The sequence below is a fragment of the Callorhinchus milii genome, unplaced genomic scaffold (assembly GCF_018977255.1).
Source record: "Callorhinchus milii isolate IMCB2004 unplaced genomic scaffold, IMCB_Cmil_1.0 Scaffold21, whole genome shotgun sequence".
Lineage (NCBI taxonomy): Eukaryota > Metazoa > Chordata > Chondrichthyes > Chimaeriformes > Callorhinchidae > Callorhinchus > Callorhinchus milii.
The window spans coordinates 464,362-488,755 of NW_024704762.1; the positions used below are offsets into that span (position 1 = coordinate 464,362).

Here is a 24,394-nt window from a genome sequence, read left to right on the forward strand (position 1 = left end):
CATATCACTGACATCATCAACCTGTCCCTCTCCTCTGGCTCTGTCCCCATTCCATTAAAAACTGCCATCATCACGCCCACCCTGAAAAAACCCTCCCTTGATGCGTCGCAGCTATCAAGCTACCGGCCCATCTCCAACCTCCCCTTTCTCTCCAAGGTCTTGGAAAGAGTTGTCGCCTCCCAACTGCGCTCTTTCCTTTCCACCCATTCTCTTTTCGAACCCCTTCAGTCAGGTTTCCGTGCTGCCCATAGCACAGAAACTGCCCTGGTCAAGGTCACCAATGATATCCTGACCATCTGTGACCAGGGCTCCCTCTGTCTCCTCGTCCTCCTCGACCTATCGGCAGCATTCGATACGGTCGACCACGCTATCCTACTCCACCGCTTGTCCTCCCACCTCAACCTTCAAGGCACTGTCCTTGAATGGTTTAGGTCGTACCTTTCTCACCGTCTTCACTTTGTCTCGACGAATGGCTTCTCCTCCACCCCCCGCACTGTCTCATGTGGTGTCCCTCAGGGCTCTGTCCTTGGTCCCCTCCTCTTCACCCTCTATATGCTCCCCCTCGGTGACATCATCCGCAGACATGGAGTTAACTTCCACATGTATGCGGATGACACCCAACTCTACCTTTCCTCCTCTACTCTCAACTCCACGACCACCGATGTCCTGACAGCTGTCTGTCCGACATCGAGTCCTGGACGAGAGACAACTTTCTTCAGCTCAACGTGCGAAAAACCGAGGCCCTCCTGATTGGCTCACGTCAGCGCCTCCGCACCTCAGGCGCTGACACCATCAGCATCCAAGGCTGCACTCTCCACCTCTCAAAGCCAGTCAGGAACCTCGGCGTTTTGTTCGACCCTGAGCTGTCCTTTCTCCCTCACATCCGCACCACAACTGGCACCGCCTTCCATCACCTCCGGAACATCGCCAGACTACGGCATTACCTCACCCCTCACGCTGCTGAAACTCTGGTTCACGCCTTTGTCACCTCAAGGCTGGACTATGGGAACTCTCTCCTCGCCGGCCTTCCCGCCACCTCCCTCCACACTGCAGGTCATTCAGAACTCTGCAGCTCGTGTACTGTCCCGCACCAGACACCGCGACCACATCACTCCCACCCTCGCCCTCGCTCGCCTCCACTGGCTCCCCATCCCCCAGAGGATTGATTTCAAGATCCTCATCCTCACCTACAAGGCCATTCACGGCCTTGCTCCCTCCTACCTTTCCAACCTACTATCCCCCTACCTACCTGCCCGTACTCTCCGTTCCTCTGGCTCCGGTCTGCTCCACGTCCCCCGCCCCAACCGCCCTACCATCGGTGGTCGGGCCTTCAGCCTCTCAGCCCCAAGGCTCTGGAACTCTATCCCCCAGTGCCTTCGCCGCTTCCTCCCTTTCCTCCTTCAAGGCCGGTCTCAAAACCTTTCTCTTTGACCGAGCCTTCAGCTCCCCTCTCGACTCTCTTCCCCCTCCTCGCTCCCTCCCTTCCCTCCCCTCACCCTGACCATTTCCCCCCTCCTTGCTCCCTCCCTTCCCTCCCCTCACCCTGACCATTTCCCCCCTCCTCGCTCCCTCCCTTCCCTCCCCTCACCCTGACCATTTCCCCCCTCCTCGTCCCTCCCTTCCCTCCCCTCACCCTGACCATTTCCCCCCTGCTCGGGTCATGACCCAACTGTGCAGCGCCTTGGGACGTCCTCCTGACGTGAAAGGCGCTTTATAAATAGAATCTTGTTGTTGTTGTTGTTGTTGACAGGACTCCACAGTGGTACTGTTCCCACCCGATTAAAAGCCGCTGTCATCACCTCTATCCTTAAACAAAATCCTCCCCAGAGCCTTCTCTACTCCCTAAATACAACCTTTCCAACCTCCCTTTCCTCTCCAAGGTCCTGGAACAGTCAAAATATTCTGAAGGAGTAAACTAACACTAACCACTGACCGACAGTAAACTAACAGCCAACAATAACTACAGACCGACAGTAAACTAACAGCCAATACTAACTACTGACCGACAGTAAACTAACAGCCAACACTAACTACTGATGGACTTTAAAGTAACAGCCAACACTAACTACTAACTTACAGCAAACTAACCGCCAACACTACCTACTTAGGTGTTTGAGGACAGTGGGGGTGTGAGAGGGGGTAATGGGGTGAAAGGTGTAAAAGGACATTGGGGGTGGGAGAGGGGGTAATGGGGTGAAAGGTGTAAAAGGACATTGGGGGTGGGAGAGGGGGTAATTGGATGGTAGGTGTGTGAGGACAGTTGCGGTGGGAGAGGGGGTAATGGGATGGCAGGTGTGTGAGGACAGTTGCGGTGGGAGAGGGGGTAATGGGATGGCAGGTGTGTGAGTACAGTGGGGGTGGGAGAGGGGGCAATGGGATGGCAGGTGTGTGAGTACAGTGGTGGTGGGAGAGGTGTCAATGAGGGGGCAGGTGTGTGAGGACATTGGGGGTGGTAGAGGGGGTAATGGTGTGGCAGGTGTGTGAGGACAGTGGGGGTGGGAAAGGGGTCAATGGGGTGGCAGGTGTTTGAGGTCAGTGGGGTTGGGAGAGGTGGCAATAGGGTGGCAGGTGCTGTGTGAGGACAGTGGGTGTGGGAGAGGGGGTAATGGGATGGCAGATGTGTGAGGACTTTGGGGGTGGGAGAGGTGGCAATAGGGTGGCAGGTGCTGTGTGAGGACAGTGTGGTGGGAGAGGGGGCATTGGGGTGGCAGGGGTTGTGTGAGGACTGTGCCATGTGGGAGTTGCTGGCGGGCAGGCTGAGCCCGGGCCACCACATCTGCAGTAAATGTCTGCACCTGAGGCAGCTCCGGCTCAGAGTGTCAGGGAGTCTGAGCTGGAATCCGAGGTTCAGACATTGCGTAGCATCAGGGACAGTGAGAGCTTCCTGGACAGTCTGATCCTGGAACAGTCACCTCCTGAGGCTCAAGGAATATATAGGTAACAGTATCAGTCACGGACAGGATAGGGTGTCTGACAGGCAGGAGGTTAAGGGAACACCAGGGAGAGTGGTAGTGAAGCCTCAGGCTTTAACCTTGGCCGACAGGTACGAGGTTCTTGCAACCTGTGTGAATAGGGAAGCCTGTGAGGAGGGAAACATCATTCCAATATTAGAGGAAACAAACAGAAAGTTGTAGTAATTGGGGATGAGACTATCAGGTGGACAGATACACTTATCTGCAGCCGCAACCAGGAGACCTGAAGGCTCTGTTGCCTGCCTGGGGCCAGGGTGAAGGACGTCTCGGCGGGGCTGGAGGAGAATCTAAAACAGGAGGGCGAGGATCCATTGATGGTACTTCACATCGGTACCAATGACATGGGAAGGGTTAGTTGTGATGATTTGAGGAGGGAGTTCAAGGAGTTGGGAACTAAATTAAAACAAAGAACATCAAAGGTAGTGATATCAGGATTGCTGCCTTTGACATGTGCAAATTGGTACAGGAATAAGCAAATTACAGAGTTGAATGCATGATTGAGGGAGTGGTGTGGAACGCAGGGGTTTCATTTTATGGGCCATTGGCACCAGTATTGGGGGAAAAGGGGTCTATTTCAAAAAGATGGGGTCCACTTAAATTGAGCTGGGACAAATGTCCTTGCAAACCGAATACAAAGGGAGGTAAATAAAGCTTTAAACTAGTAAAGTGGGGGGAATACAATTAGAAATAATCGCAGTATTAAGAAAACTAAAGGTGGCAGAACAGAATAGCAAGAGAGATAAACACATTAGGTCAACGAGAGGTAAGAAGCTCAGTAAAGAAAATAGGGCATCAGAGAGTAGGGGAAATGGTAAGAAATTAAAATCTCTATATCGGAATGCACGAAGCATTCGGAATAAGATAGATGAATTAAAGGCACAGATAGAAACAAACAGGTGTGATCTAGTAGCCATTACTGAGACATGGTTACAGGGAGATCGAGCGGTGGAGTTAAATATTCCGGGGTTTGCAGCTTATAGGAAGGGTAGACAATGTGGAAAACGAGGTGGGGGGGGGGGGGGGGGGGGGGGGGGGTAGCCATGTTAATAAAGGACGGAATAAAAACAATAGAAAAGGATTTCAAATCAGATAACCAGGATGTAGAGACAATATGGGTAGAATTACGAAATAACAAGGAGCAGAAAACAGTAGTGGAAGTAGTTTATAGACCCCCAAACAGTGATCACAGCATAGTGCAGGGTATTAATCAAGACATTAGAGGAGCGTGTAGCATACAGTAATCGTGGGTGATTTCAATCTTCACATAGAATGGGAAAACCAAATCAGCAAAAGTAGGGTAGAGGAGGAGTTTATAGAATGTATGAGAGAGAGCTTTCAGGAGCAGCAGCTGAGGAACCAACTCAGGGACAGGCCATCCTTGGTCGTATTTTGTGTAACAAAACAGGGCGAGTCGGTAATATAGATATTAAGGCTCCTCGAGGGCAGAGTGATCATAACACAATAGAATTTAGTATTAAGTTAGAGAGTGATGTTGTCAATCTGAAGCAAGGGTCTTAAATTTAAATAAAGCTAACTTTGCAGGAATGAGGGAAGAATTAGCTAAAATAGACTGGGGCATTAGATTTATGGATATGACAATAGACCAACAATGGCAAATGTTTAAAGATGTAGTGCAAAATTCCCAGCGGTCACATATTCCCTTGAGGAATAAGAGCACCACAGGGAAAGCAGTTCATCCGTGGCTAACTAGAGCAGTTAGAGAAAGTATAAAACTAAAAGAAAAGACCTATAAAACTGCCAAAAAGAGTAGTAAACCTGGGAATTGGGAGTGTTTTAGGGACCAAGAAAGAAACACCAAAAAGCTCATTAAGAGAGAGAAAATGGATTATGAGGGCAAGCTAGCTAGGAACAGTAAGACAGATCGTAAGGGTTTTTATAAATAGATTAAGAGGAATAGGCTAGCAAAAGTAAATGTGGGTCCATTACAGGCGGAGACAGGAGGAATCATAATGGGGGATAAGGAAATGGCAGAGTCCCTAAATGGACTTGATGGTTTGCATCCTAGGGTTTTAAAAGGGGTATCTCATGAGATAGTGGAGGCCTTGTGTCTGATCTTCCAAAATTCTCGCAAACGTCACACCATATTTAAGATGGGTGGAAGAGAGAAGATGGGGAACTATTGACCAGTCAGTCTGACATCAGTGATAGGGAAAATTCTAGAATCCTTAATTAAGGATGTCGTAGTGGGATCCTTAGAGGATCACAATATGATTAGACAGAGTCAACGTGGCTTCACAAAAGGGAAGTCATGCTTAACAAATCTTTTAGATTTCTTTGAAGACATATCAAGTAGATTAGATAGGGAGGAATGTAGTGTATTTAGATTTCCAAAAGGCATTCGATAAGGTGCCGCATAAAAGGTTGATCCACAAGATTAGGGCCCATGGAATTAAGGGGAATATATCAGCATGGATTGAAGAATGGCTAACGGGAAGAAAACAAAGAGTAGGGATAAACGGGTCCTTCTCAGATTGGCGGGATGTGACTAGTGGAGTGCCACAGGATCAGCGCTTGGGCCTCAACTATTTACAATCTACATCAACGATCTAGCCGAGGACATGGAACTTAATATATCCAAATTCGCAGATGACACTGAACTAGGAGGGAGAGTAAACACCGAGGATGACATTCAAAAAATGCATCAAGATATAGATAGGCAGGTGAGTGGGCAGATGAAGTATAATGTAGGGAAGTGTGAGGTCATCCACCTAGGTGGCAAAAACAGTAGAGCAGATTATGTTTTAGAAGGGGAGAGACGAGATAGTGTTACAAGGACTGAGTCACAAAAAGTTAGAGTATTGTGTGCAGTTGTGGTCTCCTTATTTAAGAAAGGATGTACTCGCCTTGGAGGGTGTACAACGTAGATTCACTAGGCTGGTACCAGGGATGAGTTATGAGGATAGGGTGAGCAATTTAGGCTTATATTCTCAAGAACATAGAAGAATGAGGTGATCTTACAGAAACCTATAAGATTATTAAGGTGCACGACAGAATAGATAGTGGGAGACTTTTTCCCCTGGTTGGAGAAACTATAACTGGGGCCACAGTCTTAAAATTAGGGGTAAGCCCTTTCGCACTGAGTTGAGGAAAAACTTCTTCACTCAGAGGGTAGTGAATTTATGGAATTCTCTACCCCAAAGGGCTGTAGATGCTCAGTCCTTGAACATATTCAAGATTCTGATTGATAGATTTCTTGTGGATAAAGGGATTAAGGGATATGGGGATAAGGCAGGTCGGTGGAGTTAGAATAGATCAGCCATGATCTTATTGAATGGCAGGGCAGGCAAGAGGGGCTGAATGGCCTTCTACTGCTCCTAATTATTATGTTCTTATGGGAAGGAGTCAGCAGGGCAGAGAGGTAGGAGGGGGCAAGGCCATGGATGGCCTTAAAGGTGAAGACGAGGATCTTGAACTCGATCCTCTGGGGGATGGGGAGCCAGTGGAGTCGGGCGAGGGTGGGAGTGATGGGGTCACGGAGGCTGGTGCATTACAGTACACGAGCTGCAGAGTTTTGGATGATCGGCAGCTTCTGAAGGGAAGAGTTGGGAAGGCCGATGAGGAGGGAGTTTCCATAATCGAGCCTTGAGGTGACGAATGCGTGGGTGAGGGTTTGGACAGCCTGAGGGATGAGGCAGTGGCGGAGTCTGGCAATGTTGCGGAGGTGGTGGTAGGCAGTGCCGGTCATGGCGTGGATGTGGGGGAGAAAGGACAGTTCAGGGTCAAACAAGACCCCCAGGTTCCTGACTGGCTCAGTGAGGTTGAGTGTGCAGCCGTGGAGGCTGATGCTGCCAGTGCCCGAGGTGCGGAGGCGCTGGCGTGAGCCAATCAGGAGGGCTTCGGTCTTGTTGACGTTGAGTTGGAGAACATTGTCCCTCGTCCAGGACTTGATGTCGGACAGGCAGTCAGTCAGGATCCCAGTAGTCCTGGAGTTCAGGGTAGAGGCAGAGAGGTAGAGTTGGGTGTCATCCGCATACATGTGGAAATTTACCCCATGTCTGTGGATGTCGTCACCAGATCATTCAGATCGTATCTCTCACACCGTCTGCTCTTCATCTCCACAAATGGCTTCTCCTCTTGCGCCCGGACTGTCTCAGGCATTCCTCACGGCTCTGTCCTTAATCCCCTCCTCTTCAACATCTATATGCTCCCTCTCGGTGACATCATCCACAGACATGGGGTCAACTTCCACATGTATGCGGATGACACCCAACTCTACCTCTCTGCCTCCACCCTTGACTCCAGGTCCCACTGCTGTCCTGACAGAATGTCTGTCAGACCATGTCCTGGATGATAGCTAACTTTCTTCAGTTGAACGTCAACAAGACTGAGATTGATAGATTTCTTGTGGATAAATGGATTAAGGGATATGGGGATAAGGCGGGTAGGTGGAGTTAGAATAGATCAGCCATGATCTTATTGAATGGGGGGGCAGGCTAGAGGGGCTGAATGGCCTACTCCTGCTCCTAATTCTTATGTTCTTATCAGTTGACACAAAACTTGGGAACGTGGTGAATAATGAGGATGATAGCAGAGCAGGATGATATAGACTGGTGAAATGGGCAGACACATGGCAGATGAAGTTTAAGTATGAGGTGATGCGTTTTGGGAGGAAGAATGAGGAGAGACAATATTCAATAAATGGTAGTTGTAAAGGGGGTTCCAGAGCAGAGAGACCTGGGGGTTCACATACACAGATTTTTGAAGATGGCAGAACAGGTTGATAGAAAAAAGCCTATGGGATCCTTGGCTTTATAAATAGACGTATAGAATGTGACGTAATTTTTCAACAGCAGAACCAAGGACAAACATCAGCAAACTGTCAGAAACTACAACACTGACAGCAAATTAAAACAAAAAAACAAAAATAAAAATGACAGATCATGTCCTGGATGAGAGCAAACTTTCTTCAGTTGAACGTCAACAAGACTGAGGCTCCTGATTGTCCCGTCAGCGCCTCGTCACCTCGGGCGCTGACAGCATCATCATCCATGGTTGCTCACTCCACCTTATTAGTAAGGTGGCTTAGGCCAGTGTGGAACCTTGACCCTCAACTATCCTTTCTACCCCACATTTGTGCCATGAGCCACTCTGCCTTCCCCATTTCTGCATCATCGCCCGGCTCCGACACTGTCTCATACTGCAGGACCCTGAGACCCTCACGCACGCCTTCATTACATCGAGGCTTGACTACGCAAACTCATTTCTTGTCAGCCTCCCCAACTCCTCCCTCCACAGGCTGCAGATCATCCAGAACTCTGCAGCCCATGTCCTCTCCCACACCAGGCTCCGTGACCCTATCACCCCTGTCCTCGCCCGACTCCACTGGCTTCCCATCACACAGAGGTTACAGTTTAAGATCCTGGTCCTTACCTTCAAAACCCTCCATGGTCTTGCTCCCCCCGACCTCTCCGACCTCCTAACCCCCCACCATCCTGTTCGCTCCCTCCGCTCAGCGGGCTCTGGCCTGCTTCACATCCCCCGCCACGCTCGCCCCACTATCGGCGGGTGGGCCTTCCATCACTCTGCCCCCACCCTCTGGAACTCCATCCCGTCGTCCCTCCGTCTCGCCCCCTCCCTCGCCACCTTCAAAACCCACCTCAACACCCTCCTCTTCAACCGTGCTTTTGATCTCCTGCTTCCCCCCCTGCCCTCCCCCACCCTTAACTCCAGCTCGGGTCCTTAACTCTGTCTGTCCAGCGCTTTGATACGTCCTCCTGACGTGAAAGGCACTTTACACATGTCATTTATTGTCCTCAACTTTTAATCGCTGCACATTCTGACCCCCACCTCTGCCACCCCCTCAAACCGACCTGGCCGCTCCTTTTCTCAGTGCTGCACGACTCACCACCAGCTGTCCAGCTTTCAGCCATTCTGCTAACTCTCTGGAACTCCATCCTGAAGTCCTTCCAACTTGTTCCCTCCTTCTCCTCTTTCAATGTCCATCTTCATTATGTTTTTGCGCCCATCCCCTTTGGCCAAAGGTGGAACATGCCCATTCCCCGCCCCACTCACACAGATTGGAAGGTGTCCACGACTTTAGTTACAATGAAACTGACCGCAGGACAGAGACAGATCATCCCTAGTGGTCAGAGCAGGAACTGCAGTGTGTCCATCTCACACAATCACCACTCCAGTTGCGCACTTTGTAAACACTCACACTCACATAGTGTCACACACACACTCACAATGTCATCAGGTCACACTCACACACACAGCATTGTTCATCCTGCCACAGTGACTGATTGTCTATCTGTGACTGGGCCTCCCTCTGCCTCTTCGACTTCTTGACCTCTCTGCTGCCTTCAATACCATGGGCCACTCCCTCCTCCTCCACCGCCTCCTCCTCTCACCTCAACCTTCAAGGTTCTGTCCTTGAATGGTTCAGGTCTTATCTCTCACACCACCTCCAATTTGTCTCCTCCTACGGTTTCCCTTCCAGCCCTCGCACAGTCTCCTGTGGTGTTCCTCAGGGCTCTGTCCTCAGTCCCCTCGCTCTTCAACCTCTAAATGCTTCCCCTTGGTGACATCATCCTCAGACATGGATGACACCCAACTCTATCTCTCTGCCTCCACCCTCGATTCTAGGACAACTGCTGTCCTGACAGAATGTCCGTCTGACATCAAGTCCTGGATGAGAACCAACTTTCTACAGCTGAATGTGAGAAAAACCGAGGCTCTCCTGATTGGCTCACGCCAGCGCCTCCGCACCTCAGGCACTGGCAGCATCAGCATCCACGGTTGCCCACTCCACCTCACCAAGCCAGTTAGGAACCTGGGGGTCTTGTTCAATCCTCAACTGTCCTTTCTCCCCCAAATCCGTGCCATGACCCAGTCTGCCTTCCCCCACCTCCTCAACATTGCCCGCCTCGACCACTGCCTCACCCCTCAGGCCACTGAAACCCTCATACATGCATTTGTCACCTCAAGGCTCGACTACAGAGCCTCCTTGTTGGCCTCCCCAACTCTTCCCTTCATAAGCTACAGATCATCCATAACTCTGCAGCTCACATCCTCTCCCGCACCAAGTTCTGTGACCCCATCACCCCGACCCTCGCCCGGCTCCACTGGCTCCCCATCCTTCAAATTCAAAATCCTCGTCCTCACTTTCAAGGCCCTCCACGGCCTTGCCCCCTCCTACATTTCTGACCTGCTGACCCCCTATCAACCTGTCTGCTCCCTCCATTCAGGTCCGGCCTGTTCCATGTCTCCCTCCTGACCTAAATCAACAGCCAGGCTTTCAGCCTTTCTGTTCACACTCACGCCCTCAGCTCACACTGACACACTTTCAGCTCACACTCACTCTCTCATACACACTGCTAAAACTTCCACTAAATTGTCTTCTTTGTTGTCATGTTACTGAGATTTCTAGCTTCAGTTCAGGTGTAACAGCTCGTTATAATCTGAAATTCATGGCCTTGAATCACGTTCTGATCTGGACAGCGAGTGCTGCCCTTAGTGCCGCTCAGGGTGGTCCTGTGTGTCCAGCTCAGAGGGACCCTCTCACCTCCAGGCCGAGCCGGGCAAAGGGGCAGCTGAGTGGAGGGAGCAGATAGGTCAATATGGACTTCGCCCCAAAACTATAGAACTCTCTGCCACCATCTCTCTGCATGGCCTCCTCCTTAACAACCTTCACACCTGAACACCTTCCTCTTCAACCTTCCTCTGCCTATGGTCAGCACCCCCTCTCCCAGGCTTGGTATCAGGCTCAGCCACTGTGAAGCGCTCCGAGACGCTACTCCATGTGATGAGCACTGAATAAATGTAAATTGTTGTATTGTATATCATATCAAGACCTACCGCTGCGCTTTTGCCTCCACAAAATCCTCCTTCTACTCCAAGGTTATCTTGGAGGCAAAGGACAACGCCAGGCTTCTCTTTTCCACCACAAACCGTCTCCTCCGTCCACCAGGAGTCCTGTAGCTCAGTGGTTAGAGCACTCGCTTTGCAAGTGAGAGACCTGAGTTCAATTCCAGGCAGAGGGCGAAACCTTGGGCAAGTTTCCTTACTCCACACAGAGCCTAATAATAATCCTCCAAAACAAAACAATAATAAATTGGTCATTTTCAATCCATGACTGTTTGTGGGACATTGCTGTGCGCAATTGGCTGCCGCGTTCGTCCACAAATATACAGCCAATTCACTTTACAGTATATTCTGTGAAGCGCTTTGGGACGTCCAGAAGACGTGAAAAACGCTATATCAAATGCAAGGATTATTATTATTATTATTATTATCTTCCCATGCCTCGCCCATCCTCTCCTCAAACTCCAACTGTGAAGAGATGCTGGACTTCCTTGAATCTAAAATCGAGGTTATACGTTCAGCCACCTCAGCCCTGTCCACAGCCACCCCCACATCACCTCTCCCTCATGACCCACCACCCCCCATGCTCCTTCGATCCTATCTCACCCTCCTCCCTCCCTGCCATCGTTTGCAAACTCAAACCCTGCTCCCTCGATCCCATTCCCACCTCTCTCCTCATCTCCCAGCTTCACCTTCTGGCCCCTCTCCTGTCCAACGTTATCAACCTATCCTTGTCCACCGGTTCAGTTCCCACCCCACTAAAAACAGCCATCATCACCCCCATCTTGAAAAAACGTTCCCTGGACCCATCCCTCCTCTCCAGCTACAGCCCCATCTCGAACCGCCCATTCCTCTCCAAGGTCCTTTAATGAGTTGTTGTGTCCCACTCCACTCCTTTCTCTCTCACCATTTCCTCTTTGAACCCCTCCAATCCGGCTTCTGCGCTGCCCATAGCACGGAAACAGCCCTGGGAGTCACAGTCACTAATGACATTCTGAACATCTGTGATCAGGGCTCCCTCTGCCTCCTTATCCTCCTCGACCTCTCTGCCGCCTTCGAAACTGTCGGACACTCCACCCTCATACACCGCCTCTCCTCTTTACTCAATCTTCACGCATCTGCCCTTGCTTGGATCGAGTCCTATCTCTCTCACTGTCTCCACTTTGTTGCCTCTTACGGTTTCTCCTCCAGCTCCCGTGCTGTCACGTCTGGTGTCCCCCAGGGCTCTGCCCTGGTCTCCTCTTTAATATCTACATGCTCCCCCTCGGTGACATCATCCACAGACATGGGATCAACTTCCACATGTATGTGGATGACACCCAACTCTATTTTTCTGCCCCCACCCCCAACTCCAGGTCCCACTGCTGTCCTGACAGACTGTCTGTCTGCCCCCACCCTCAACTCCAGGTCCCACTGCTGTCTTGACAGACTGTCTGTCGGACATCAAGTCCTGGATGAGGGCAAATTTCCTACAGTTGAATGTGAATAAGACTGAGGCCCTCCTGATTGACTCACACCAGCGCCTCCGCACCTCAGGCTCTGGCAGCATCAACCTCCATGGTGTACACTACAACTCACCAGTCAGTCAGGAACCGAGGTGTCTTGTTCGACCCTCAACTGTCTTTTCTCCCCCACATTCAAGCCATGACCCGCTCTGCCTTCCCTCACCTCCGGAACATCGCCCGACTCCACCACTACCTCACCCTCAGGCCACTGAAACTCTTGTTCACGCCTTCATCACCTCCAGACTCGACTATGCAAACGCCCTGCGTGTCAGCCTTCCCAACTCCTCCCTCCACAGACTGCAGGTAATCCAGAACTAACTCTGCAGCCCATGTCCTCTCCCACACCAAACTCTGCGACCCCATCTCCCCCACTCTCGCCCGACTCCATTGGCTCCCTATCCTTCAGAGGATTCAGTTCAAGATCCTAGTCCTCACCTACAAAGCCCTCCATGGCCTCGCCCCACCCTATCTCTGTGACCTCCTAACCCCCTACCAACCCGCCCGCTCCCTCCGCTCAGTCGGCTCTCACTGCTCCACGTCCCCTGACCCACCCGCCCCACCATTGGAAGGAGAGCCTTCAGCCACTCTGCCCCAACCTCTGGAATTCCATCCCTAGTCACTCAGCCTTACCCCCTCCTCAGCCTCCTTCAATTCCCACCTCAAGACCCTCCTCTTCAACCATGGCATCGGTCAACCCCCTTCCCCTCCCCTCCTTTCCCCCCCCCCCGACCCCAGCTCCGGTCTGAAATGCTGTCACTGTCCAATGCCTTGGGGCGTCCTCTCAACGTGAAAGGCACTATACAAATGTAATCTTGTTGTATGTAATGCCAGTGATCATATACTCAGAGTGTGTTTGTCAAGCACCGTCTTCCCTTCGACACCAATCTTAACACCATTGTTCAAGGGGTCCTTTCTGAGGCAGATTCAAGGGTTTTTAACCAGTAAAGTGGGTGGGGTGGGGGGGAGAGGGCAGATAAAAATAACAGTAAATTACAAATAATAAGAAGGGATAAGATCAAATGTCAGAGTACAAAAAGTGGTAAATATAACTTAGGTAACTCAGGGAAGAGAAAGATTTATAAGAAGTAAACACAAAAAGTGTGAGAAAAACAGCATCAGGACAGGGTGAGGACAGTTACTTGAGTAAGTGTTCTGTACATGAAAGCCCATGCATGAGAATCATAGATTTATTGAATATTACAGCACAGAAAGAGGTCATTCAGCCCATCGTGTCTGTGCCAACTCTTTGGAAGAGCTACCCAATCAGTCCCACTACCTTGCTCTTTCCCCATATCCTTGCAAATATTTCTTCTTCGTGTTGACTATATCTATCTAATTCCCCTTTGAAAGTTGTTATTGAACCTGTTTCCCTCACCCTTTCAGGCCGTGTTTTCCAGATTGTAACAACTCTGGGTAAAAAAAAGTTCTCCACGTCTCCCTTCTGGTTCTTTTGTCAATTATCTTAAATCTATGTCCCCTGGTTACCAACCCACCCACCAGTGGAAACACTTTCTCCCGATCTACTCTATCAAAACCCCGCATAATTTGAAACATCTCTATTAAATCTCCTCTTAACCTTCTCTGCTCTAATGAGAGCAATCCCAGCTTCTCTAGTCTCTCCACATAACTAAAGTTCCTCATTCCTGGTCCCGTTGTGATAAATCTCCTCTGCACCCTCTCCAAGGCCTTGATCTCCTTCCTAAAGTGTGGCCACAATACTCCAGCTGAGGCCTAACCAGTGACTTATAAAGGTTTAGCAGAACTTTCTTGCTTTTGTATTCTGTGCCTCTATTTATAAAGCCAAGGATCCCATAGGCTTTTTTAACAGCTCTATCACCTGTCCTGCCATCTTTAAAGACATGTGCATGTGAACCCCCCCCCGATTCCCTACTCCTGTACCCTCCTTTAAAACTGTACCATTTATTGTATATTGCCTCTCCTCATTCTTCCTCCCAGAGTGCATCACCTCACACTTCTCTGCAGTAATTGCCTTGGGACGTCTTCCCGATGTGAAAGGCGCTGCACAAATGTAATTTTGTATTGTATTAAAGTTTGTCTGCCCTGTGTCTGCCCATTTCACCAGTCTGTCTATATCCTCCTGTTCTCTGCTATCATTCTCCTCACTGTTCACCACTTTCTCAAGTTTTGTGTCAACCGCAAACTTTAAAATCTTGCTCTCTATACCCAACTCCAAGTCATTCACATATATCAAAAAGAGCAGTGGACCAAATACCGAACCATGGGGGACACCATTGCACACTTCCCTCCAGTCTGAAAAATAACTTCACCACCACTCTCTCTGCTTTCTGTCTCCCAACCAATTTCCACTGTCCCTTTTATTCCATGGGCTTCAATTTTGCTAACAAGTCTATTGTGTGGCACTTTATCAAAGAAATAAAACAAGTGAGTTAGAAGCACAAATTCATCTTATAGGTTATGATGGAGTAGTTATTGCCTGGCTACAAGCTGGGTATGACTGTGAGCTAAATATTCCAGGCTTTAAGATCCTTAGAAAGGACAGGGCAATTGGGAAAGGAGAAGTAGCATTATTGATAAAAAGGCAGAATTACATGCCCAATTCTCCAATCCAAAGGCACAATTCCCGAATATAGTGGAGTCCTGTAGCTCAGTGGTTAGAGCACTCGCTTCGCAAGTGAGAGACCTGCGTTCAATCCCAGGCAAAGGGCGAAACCTCGGGCAAGTTTCCTTACTCCACACAGAGCCTAATAATAATCCCTCCAACACCAAAAACAATAATAAAAATTGGTCATTTTCAATCCACGACTGTTTGTGGGACATTGCTGTGCGCAATTGGCTGCCGCGTTCGCCCACAAATATACAGTCAATTCACTTTACAGTGTGTTCTGTGAAGTGCTTTGGGACGTCCTCCCGACGTGAAAAGCGCTATATCAAATGCAAGGATTATTATTATTATTATAGTGAACTTTGGAAAATTATGACTAACGCATCTGCAATTCCCTCCCCTATTTCTTTTAATACCCTGGGGTGGAATCCATCAGGTTTCAGTAAGAGTGATCTGGCCTTGGAAACACTGGGTAGAATTTATGAACAGCAAAGGAGGTAAGACTGTAGTGGGAGTTGTGTACAGGCCTCCAGGTTGCAGTGATGTAGTGGGTGGGGGAGGGCTGGGGATGTATAAATATAGAGATCAGGGAAGCATGCAGGAAAAGCAATGTGGTTATAATGGGAGATTTTAATTTTCACATAGACTGGGAGAAGTAGAACAGCACAAGCAGTAAAGGCAACACTTTTCTAGAATGTAGTTTTCTGGAATAATATGTTTTAGAACCGACAAGAGAACATGCCATCCAAGATTTGGTGTTTGGTAACAGACCGGAATAAGTTAACCATCTGATGGTAAGGGAACATCTAGCAAATAGTGACCATCATATGATTGAATTTGATATAAGGCTTGAGAGGGAGAAGATAATGGGTAAACCCACAGACATACAGTGGGAAGCATTCAAACACGAATATGGTACAATACAAAACCAGTGCATATCCCTAAAACACAAACGCTCCACTTGTGTAGTTTAACAACCAAGGTCGACAAATGAGGTCAGAGTTAGCATCAAACTAAAAGAAAAGGCTGACACTAATACAAGAAAAAGTGGAAATGCAGCGGACTGGGAGAGCAACAAGATACAAAGAAAGTAATAAGAGGTACAAAATGCGAATATGAGATATATAAGTTTATTAAGAGAAAGAGAGTGATAAAAGGGGAATGTGGGCCTATTAAAGACAGATGTAGGTGAGACTATAATGGACAATAAGGAAATGGCAGCCTTGTTGAATAAATACTTTGCTTCTGTTTTCAGAGTAGAGAAAGAGGACAAAATCCCAGTGGTACAAGCGAACCTAAGAATAAGCCAAAGAGAAATACTCTATGCTTTTTATATAAATTTAAAAATGGTAAATATAAAATAATGAGACTAAGGATAAACAAATCTCCAGGATCTGATGGATTCCATCCCAGGATATTAAATGAAATAGGGGATGGAATTGCAGATGCATTAGTCATAATTTTCCAAAGCTCACTATATTCGGGAATTGTGCCTTTGGATTGGAGAATTGGGCATGGAAAAGAGAAGATTGAGAGGCGACATAATTGCTATCTTTAAGATTCTAAAAGGGCAAAACAATATAGATCATAACAGGCTGTTTGAACTTGTCCAGAATAGTAAAACCAGAGGCCAGACATGGCCTACGATTGAATCATTCAGAATGATTCTACGCAAACACTATTTCAGTGAGCGAATAGTAAAGCTGTGGAACAGGGTCCCTAGGGAGACGGTTGAAGCAGGAAGTGTTGACTCTTTTAAACGCAGATTAGATTCCAATTCATGAGCCAGCCGGGTCCACATTACTCTAGGGCACTCACTGCTGATGGCTCATCGGCAGGACCTGGAACGGCAGACAGTCATGGGAGGGCAGGGAGTCATCCCATTCAAGTCCTGTTAACCCTGCAGCCAAAGCCCCAATACATAGGGTGGTCCTAGCTTGACAAGCATCGTGAAAGCTTGCCGGACAGCGATATCAATGGCAAGCTGTGTGTGGGTTTAGCTGGTTAGACTTCAGCAGTTACCTCAACATACATTCTGGGCTCCCCAACCCTTGACTCTTGCCAACCTGCGCCTAATACTTTCCGGAATTAGGTAAGCAGGATGTGAATCTTCAGGGAAAGTGCGCATTCCATTCAACAATCTATCTCTGGGATTTCCTTGCATGGAATACTCAGCTTGGTTTGGATACTTTTCAGCATGGTGATGGGTTTCCACATGTGTCAGACACCCAGCTGACCCAAAAAAAAAATCACTGTCTGAGGAACTTCCTTTAACCCAACTCTTCACTTTCTGAGCTCCATTTCTCTATATGTCTCACACATCCCCCTTAATTCCACGCCAGATATTGTTGCTATAATCCCTATATGGAACTGTATTGAATGTTTGAGTGTTGAATTATTCTCTGTAATTCTATGAACCACAGAACCCATACTCGTCTCGCCTACGAGAGGACCCGGCTTCGATATCATCACACTGGCATCATCCCCTTTTGAAGCAGAAAATCACTTAGATTAGTTCTTTCCATGACTTGCCATTAACAGTGCAGTTCCTTTTGAAACCTCCCACTCACCAATCACCCTCTTCCATCCACCCAAACTCTACCGACTTTACAGAGTTACTGTATTACTCAGAAAGTGCTTGAGGTCAGGCCACAGAAGCAGCTCAGCGCAATAATGGGAAAATGGATGAGGTCAAATTGGTTAAAGCGATTTTATCGCCAAACCTTACTTTGGGAAATGTTGTGAACCAAAACTGAATAACAGCCAAGAACAAAGCAGTAGAGGGAAAGCTACATAAACGGTTCATTCGGCCACAATTGGGGGTTTGTGTTAGGTTCTTACCCCGCACTTTAGTAGTAACTATAGAGGGTAGAGATTCACTGGAGCAACAACAATCCTTGCATTTGATACATCTGGGTCTTATCTAATTGCTGAATTGTGTCAAAGCACTTCCCAGGATTTTATGTAAAATGTTCTCATTGGGAGGGGAGGCAGGGGGGGTAAGCAGGGTCTCCTCAGAGCTGAACTGGCTCCAGGATGACCTGTCTGTCAACTGAATCTCAGAATCGAGTCAGCCTCCCGTGGCAGTCTCCAGTCCTGAGCGAGACGGGTCTGCAGGGTTCCAGAGCACAGCCAGCCTGGCTCATCGGTAGGACTTGGAAGGCCAAACCAGTCACTGAGGGCAAGGAATTCATCCCACTCAGATACTGTTAAAGCTGCAAGCCAAAGCCTTAAGAGGTAGGGTGGTCCTAGCTGAACAATAATATAATAATCCTTGCATTTCATATAGCGCCTCAAGACCCTCCTCTTCATCCATGCCATTGGTCACCCCCTTCCCCTCCCCTCTCTTCTCCCCCCCCCGACCCCAACTCAGGTCTGAAATGCTGTCACTGTCCAGCGCCTTGGGACGTCCTCCCGATGTGAAAGGCGCTATACAAATGTAATCTTCTTGTTGTTTCACGTCTTTGAGAATATGCTGTAAAGTGAATTGACTGTATATTTGTGGGCGAAATGCGGCAACCAATTGCACACAGCAGCGTCCCACAAACAGTCATAGTTTGAGCAACCAAATTATTACTGTTTTTTTTTCTTGAGGGATTATTATCAGGCGTGTGGAGTAAGGAAACTTGCCCAAGATTTTGTCCTGCCGGGAATCGGGTCTCTCGCTTGCGAGGCAAGTGCTCTAACCAACGAACTACTCTATGACAAGCAGCAGGAAAGCTTGCCAGACAATGACCAGCTATGCGGTTTTACCCGGATAGACTCCAGCAGTTACCCCAACACACACTCTAGGTCCCCAAGCCTTGGCTCCTGCTAACCTACACCTAATACTTTCCGGAATTAAGTAAACAGGATGCGTCCTAACATAGAGAGAGAGAGCGCATTCCATTCCAGAAATCTATCTCTGGGATTTCCATGTGTAGGTGGGATGCATGGAATTCTCAAGTTTGGTTTGGATACTCTTGACCATGTTGATGGGTTTCTGGCTGAAAAATAGTAAAATGTTGAGACTGTGCATTTGTAGGCAACATCGGGGATGAAGCTTTATTAGGAGGAAAGATGAGAGGAATTGGGCACTTTAACAGAACAGAGAAGGCTGAGAGGAGACCTGATAAGAGTTGTTCAACATTACGAGCGGCTTTGATAGGGAGAAAACATTTCAACTAGTCGGTGAGGACACTTGCCCTAATGTAGCAACATCAGCACTAATATAGCAGCTCAAATCACAGTGCAACTGGGCTCCAATTCCATTAAGTAGACAAAAAAGGAGTTTGGTCTCACACTGTAAACAGCATCAAAACCTACAGACATTTCTCCACAAGATCTTTAAGAGCCACATATCCTGTATTGCTGACTTGACAAGCAAAATAGTCTGGTACTGTCTCCTTAGGATACAATTTCCTGTAATCTAATATCAGCAATGTTGAGTAACAAACAGAATATTAACACCTGTAAAATATTTTGTTAACTGTTTTAATGTAATTTAGAAATACATTTTGATATGGTAGTCTTACACAACCTCGGGTAATGATCAGTTCCTCTCCAAGCTAAAGGCTTTTAACAGAAAGTAACCACTTTACAGCTCAGAGCTGAAGGGAAGGGGAGCCAGGGGACAAGTATTGTTCGGTTTTGGTTTCAGAAGTCTCAACTATTCAGTGTGAAGAAAACTACCAGCAGTCTAAGACAGACAACTACAGAGACAGAAAAAACAATGTGACCTAGAAAAATCCAGCCCCACAATCCATGGAGTGTTTCTCAAGAAATAAACAGAAAGGAATTGCAGATTTGTTTTTAAATAAGGAAACATTACATACTAATTGCTTCTGTGCTAAAATTTAATTATTAGATTTCCGCTTCCAAGGCTTGCTGCCAAAGCAAGTACACAGTTAAAAGGGAAAGCACACTTTACAGCTCAGACATCTCCCCAGCATCTCCCTGGTTTCTTTTTCTCAAATTAACCAAACAAGATACCTGGGTTTTTTAAGAACAACAATATTGTGTACAAAAAAAAACGAGCTGCGGGACTGTGTGAACACACACACACACGCTCAACTCTTCACAAGAACCGTTCTTCTTTAAAAAAAAGCACAATACAAATTGCAGTAATACCATTGGGAAAATGAAACACGGACCCATTGCCAAAGTCCACTGAGGTGAAGCCTGTCATTACCGCTGCTTTGAGATATCATCCTGTTGAATTCACGTCTTCTAAACTGCAAAACCTCTGCCCTCTACGTCATTATCCACCAGAACAGAAAGGTGAGAGATACTGGCAACAAGTGAGATCCCCAACCCAGAGCTTTGTGCACACTGGCTGTGAAGAACAGACCGGTCCCATTGGAAAACTGTGAGAAATGTCTTGCTGAACCATCCAGAAACAAAGAGAACAAGTTTCACTCATCAATATGATGAGCCTCTGTCTCCTCAACTGAAAACCAACAGTGTCTCAGTCTACTGGTGTGAAAGCGCCTCATCCAGACAGAACACTAGGCTACGAAGGCACACACTGCTAGATAGTTGTGCTGGGTCCAGTCTGGAGTCCTCCTGCAACACTGGCTGAGACAAACACTGGTCTGGGGGATCCACACAAGTGCTGCAAGACCTGGAGCAGAAGCCTTGCAAGCGGTTGGGTTCAGATGTCGCTATGTGCTTCCTGTCGTCTGTTTGTCATCTGTGTCACATTGACCTGCGGCAGCAAGAAAACAACAATCATTTAGTGCTGGTCAGTTATACAGGTACATGTCACAGTCTACACACACACCCTTGGGTACACACACACACATACACCCCTGGGTACATAAACACACCCCTGGGTACACACACACACCCCTGGGTACATACACATACCCGTAGGTACGCACACACAAACACACACACAAACAAAAATACACCCCTGGATACACATACATCCCTAGGTAAGTACACACACACCCATACCCCCTGTGGGTACTCACACTCACACCCCTGGGTTCGCACACGCGGGCCCCTGGGTTCACAAATGCGCGCTCCTGGCTTCACACACGCGCGCCCCTGGGGTACACACACAAGCACCCCTGGGGTACACACACAAGCACCCCTGGGGTACACACACACACATGCACCCCTGGGTACACACACATGCACCCCTGGGTACACACACACACATGCACCCCTGGGTACACACACATGCACCCCTGGGTACACACACATGCACCCCTGGGTACACACACACACACCACTGGGTATACTCACATACACCCCTGGGTATACACACACACCCCTGGGTACACACACACAGACCCCTGGGTACACACACACCTGGGTACACAAACGCACCCCTGGGTACACACATACACCCCTGGGTACACACACAGACACATACACACGCCACTGGCTACACTCACATACACATACACCCCCGGGTACACATGCACACCTCTGGGTACACACACACCTGGGTACACACACTCACAGCCCTGGGTACACACACTCACAGCCCTCGGTACACACACTCACCCCTGGGTACACACACACACACCCCTGAGTACACACATACACCCCCCTCGGTACACACATACATCCCCTGGGTACACACACACACACCTGTGGGTACATACACGCACATCCCTGGGTATACACCACATACCCCTGGGTACACACTCACCTCTGGGTACACACACATCCCTGGGAACACACACACACCTGGATACACACACACCCCTGGGTACGCACACACCCGCCCAAGTACACACACACACACGGGTACACATGCACACCTCTGGGTACACACACACAGACCCCTGGATACACATACACAGACCCCTGAATACATACACACCTGGGTACACAAACGCACCCCTGGGTACACACATACACCCCTGGGTACACACACAGACACACGCCACTGGGTACACTCACATACACATACACCCCCGGGTACACATGCACACCTCTGGGTACACACATACCTGGGTACACACACACATAAACCTGGACACACACACACACCTGACTACACACATACACATAACCCTGGGTGTACACACACACCCCTGGGTACACACACACACACCTGTGGGTACATACACGCACATCCCTGGGTATACACCACATACCCCTGGGTACACACTCACCTCTGGGTACACACACATCCCTGGGAACACACACACACCTGGATACACACACACCCCTGGGTACGCACACACCCGCCCAAGTACACACACACACACGGGTACACATGCACACCTCTGGGTACACACACACAGACCCCTGGATACACATACACAGACCCCTGAATACATACACACCTGGGTACACAAACGCACCCCTGGGTACACACATACACCCCTGGGTACACACACAGACACACGCCACTGGGTACACTCACATACACATACACCCCCGGGTACACATGCACACCTCTGGGTACACACATACCTGGGTACACACACACATAAACCTGGACACACACACACACCTGACTACACACATACACATAACCCTGGGTGTACACACACACCCCTGGGTACACACACATACCCTTGGGTACACACACTCCTGGGTACACACATACAGAACCCTGGGTACACACATACACTTACACCCTTGCGTACACACATACACTCACACCCCTGGGTACACACACACTCACATCCTTGGGTACACACACACACCCCTGGGTACACACACACACACCCCTGGGTACACACATACACCCCCCTGGGTACACACACACACACACACACCTGTGGGTACATAAACGCACATCCCTGGGTACACACACACCTCTGGGTACACACACACCCCTGGGAACACACACCCCCGCCCAAGTACACACACACACAGGTACACATGCACACCCCCAGGTACACATGCACACCTCTGGGTATAGACACACCTAGGTACACACACGCCTGCATACACAACACACACACACACACATGGGTACACCCACACACACAACCCTGGGTTCACACACTTACAGCCCTGGGTACACACACTCACAGCCCTGTGTACACACATACACACACACAACCCTGGGTACACACATACACACACAGCCCTGGGTACACACTCACACAGCCCTGGGTACACACACACACCCCTGGGTACACACAACACACATCCCTGGGTACACACGCACACATCCCTGGGTACACACGCACACAACCCTGGGTACACACACACAACCCTGGGTATACACACACACAACCCTGGGTATACACACACAAACACACCCCTGGGACACACACTGCTGGATACACACAAATACACCCCTGGGACACACACCCCTGGGTACAGAGACAGACACACACATCCTGGGTACACACACACCCTGGTCTGATAACGCAATGACTGTAATCGGTCACTAACGTGCTCTGGAACGCCACCCGGGATGTATAAATGCAAGTTGTTGTTGTTGCTCACCACTCGATGTCGCAGGGACGATAACGCCATCATCATCATCATCTTCATCACTGTCCTCCTCATTTAATCGCGTCGCTCCCGATTCTGAGACTGTGCACAGTGGCTCCAATTCCTGTTCAGAACGACTCCGCAATGCCAAAATCCGGTGATGTAGTGCTGAGTACAGTTGCCCCGCGTCCTTGGAGCTGGCCTGGGGGGGGGGGGGCACATTAATACTGACCACTGCACCCCATCTTCACTGAGAGTCTCAAAGTGCCCGACGGACGTCAGTGTTGTGGCTCACGGACATTCCAATGGACAGATGTGAAGTGACCGTGTGCACAAATCACCGGCCCCTCCCCCCACTCCAGCCCCTCCCCCTGCTCCAGCCCCTCCCACTGCTCCAGCCCCTCCCCATGACACCAGCCCTCCCCCCACTCCAGCCCCTCCCCATGACACCAGCCCCTCTCCAGCCCCTCCCCACACTCCAGCCCCTCCCCCTGCTCCAGCCCCTCCCCATGACCCCAGCCCCTTCCCCCACTCCAGCCCCTCCCCATGATTCCAGCACCTCCCCCGTCAATGATTCCAGCCCCTCCCCCTGCCCATGACCCCAGCCCTTTCCCCCACTCCAGCCCCTCCCCATGATACCAGCCCCTCCCCCTGCCCATGATACCAGCCCCTCCCCCCACTCCAGCCCCTCACCCCAGGATCAGAAGGCTGTGAGGTGTGGCATTGGCCTGAGCTCAGTGGTGTCCGGGGGGGGGGGGGGGGGGCTGGCGGTGTGCATTGTCACAGCATTGGCTCTCACCAAAACTTGCATCGAAAACTCGCCAGAAACTCTAAAGCCCGAGCTTGGGCTTCTGCATGTGTCTGACACCCGGCTAACCAGATACGTCCACTAGAGTTGAGGGAAGGTTTCAGCCACTAGTCCCGGCCTTTAATACCGGAACCTCGCGGGTTTTCGGCACTTTGGGTCGTCCTCTTGACGTGAAAGGCTCTATAGAAATATAATTTGTTGTTGTTCTGTGTAAAACGTGTGTTGCTGAAGTTGAGCTTATAGGATCAGCTGTAAAAAAGCTGCCAACCTTTCACAGAGAGAGGGGTCAGTGGAGGGAGGGGGGGGT

General features: G+C 49.3%; 1 protein-coding gene across 5 annotated transcripts in view; it reads right to left on the reverse strand.

Annotated features, from left to right (window-relative positions):
- Positions 1 to 19,706: 19,706 nt before the first annotated feature.
- ranbp3b (RAN binding protein 3b) overlaps positions 19,707 to 24,394 on the reverse strand; it is a 70,748-nt gene continuing 66,060 nt past the window's right edge. For all 5 annotated transcript variants that reach the window (XM_042342637.1, XM_042342635.1, XM_042342636.1 and 2 more), the window contains 2 exons: positions 23,292 to 23,481; positions 19,707 to 20,571 (listed from right to left, as the gene is read on the reverse strand). In XM_042342637.1, coding sequence (XP_042198571.1) covers positions 20,528 to 20,571; positions 23,292 to 23,481 — 234 coding nt within the window. In that variant the 3' untranslated portion in view covers positions 19,707 to 20,527. The remainder of the gene's footprint in view (positions 20,572 to 23,291; positions 23,482 to 24,394) is intronic.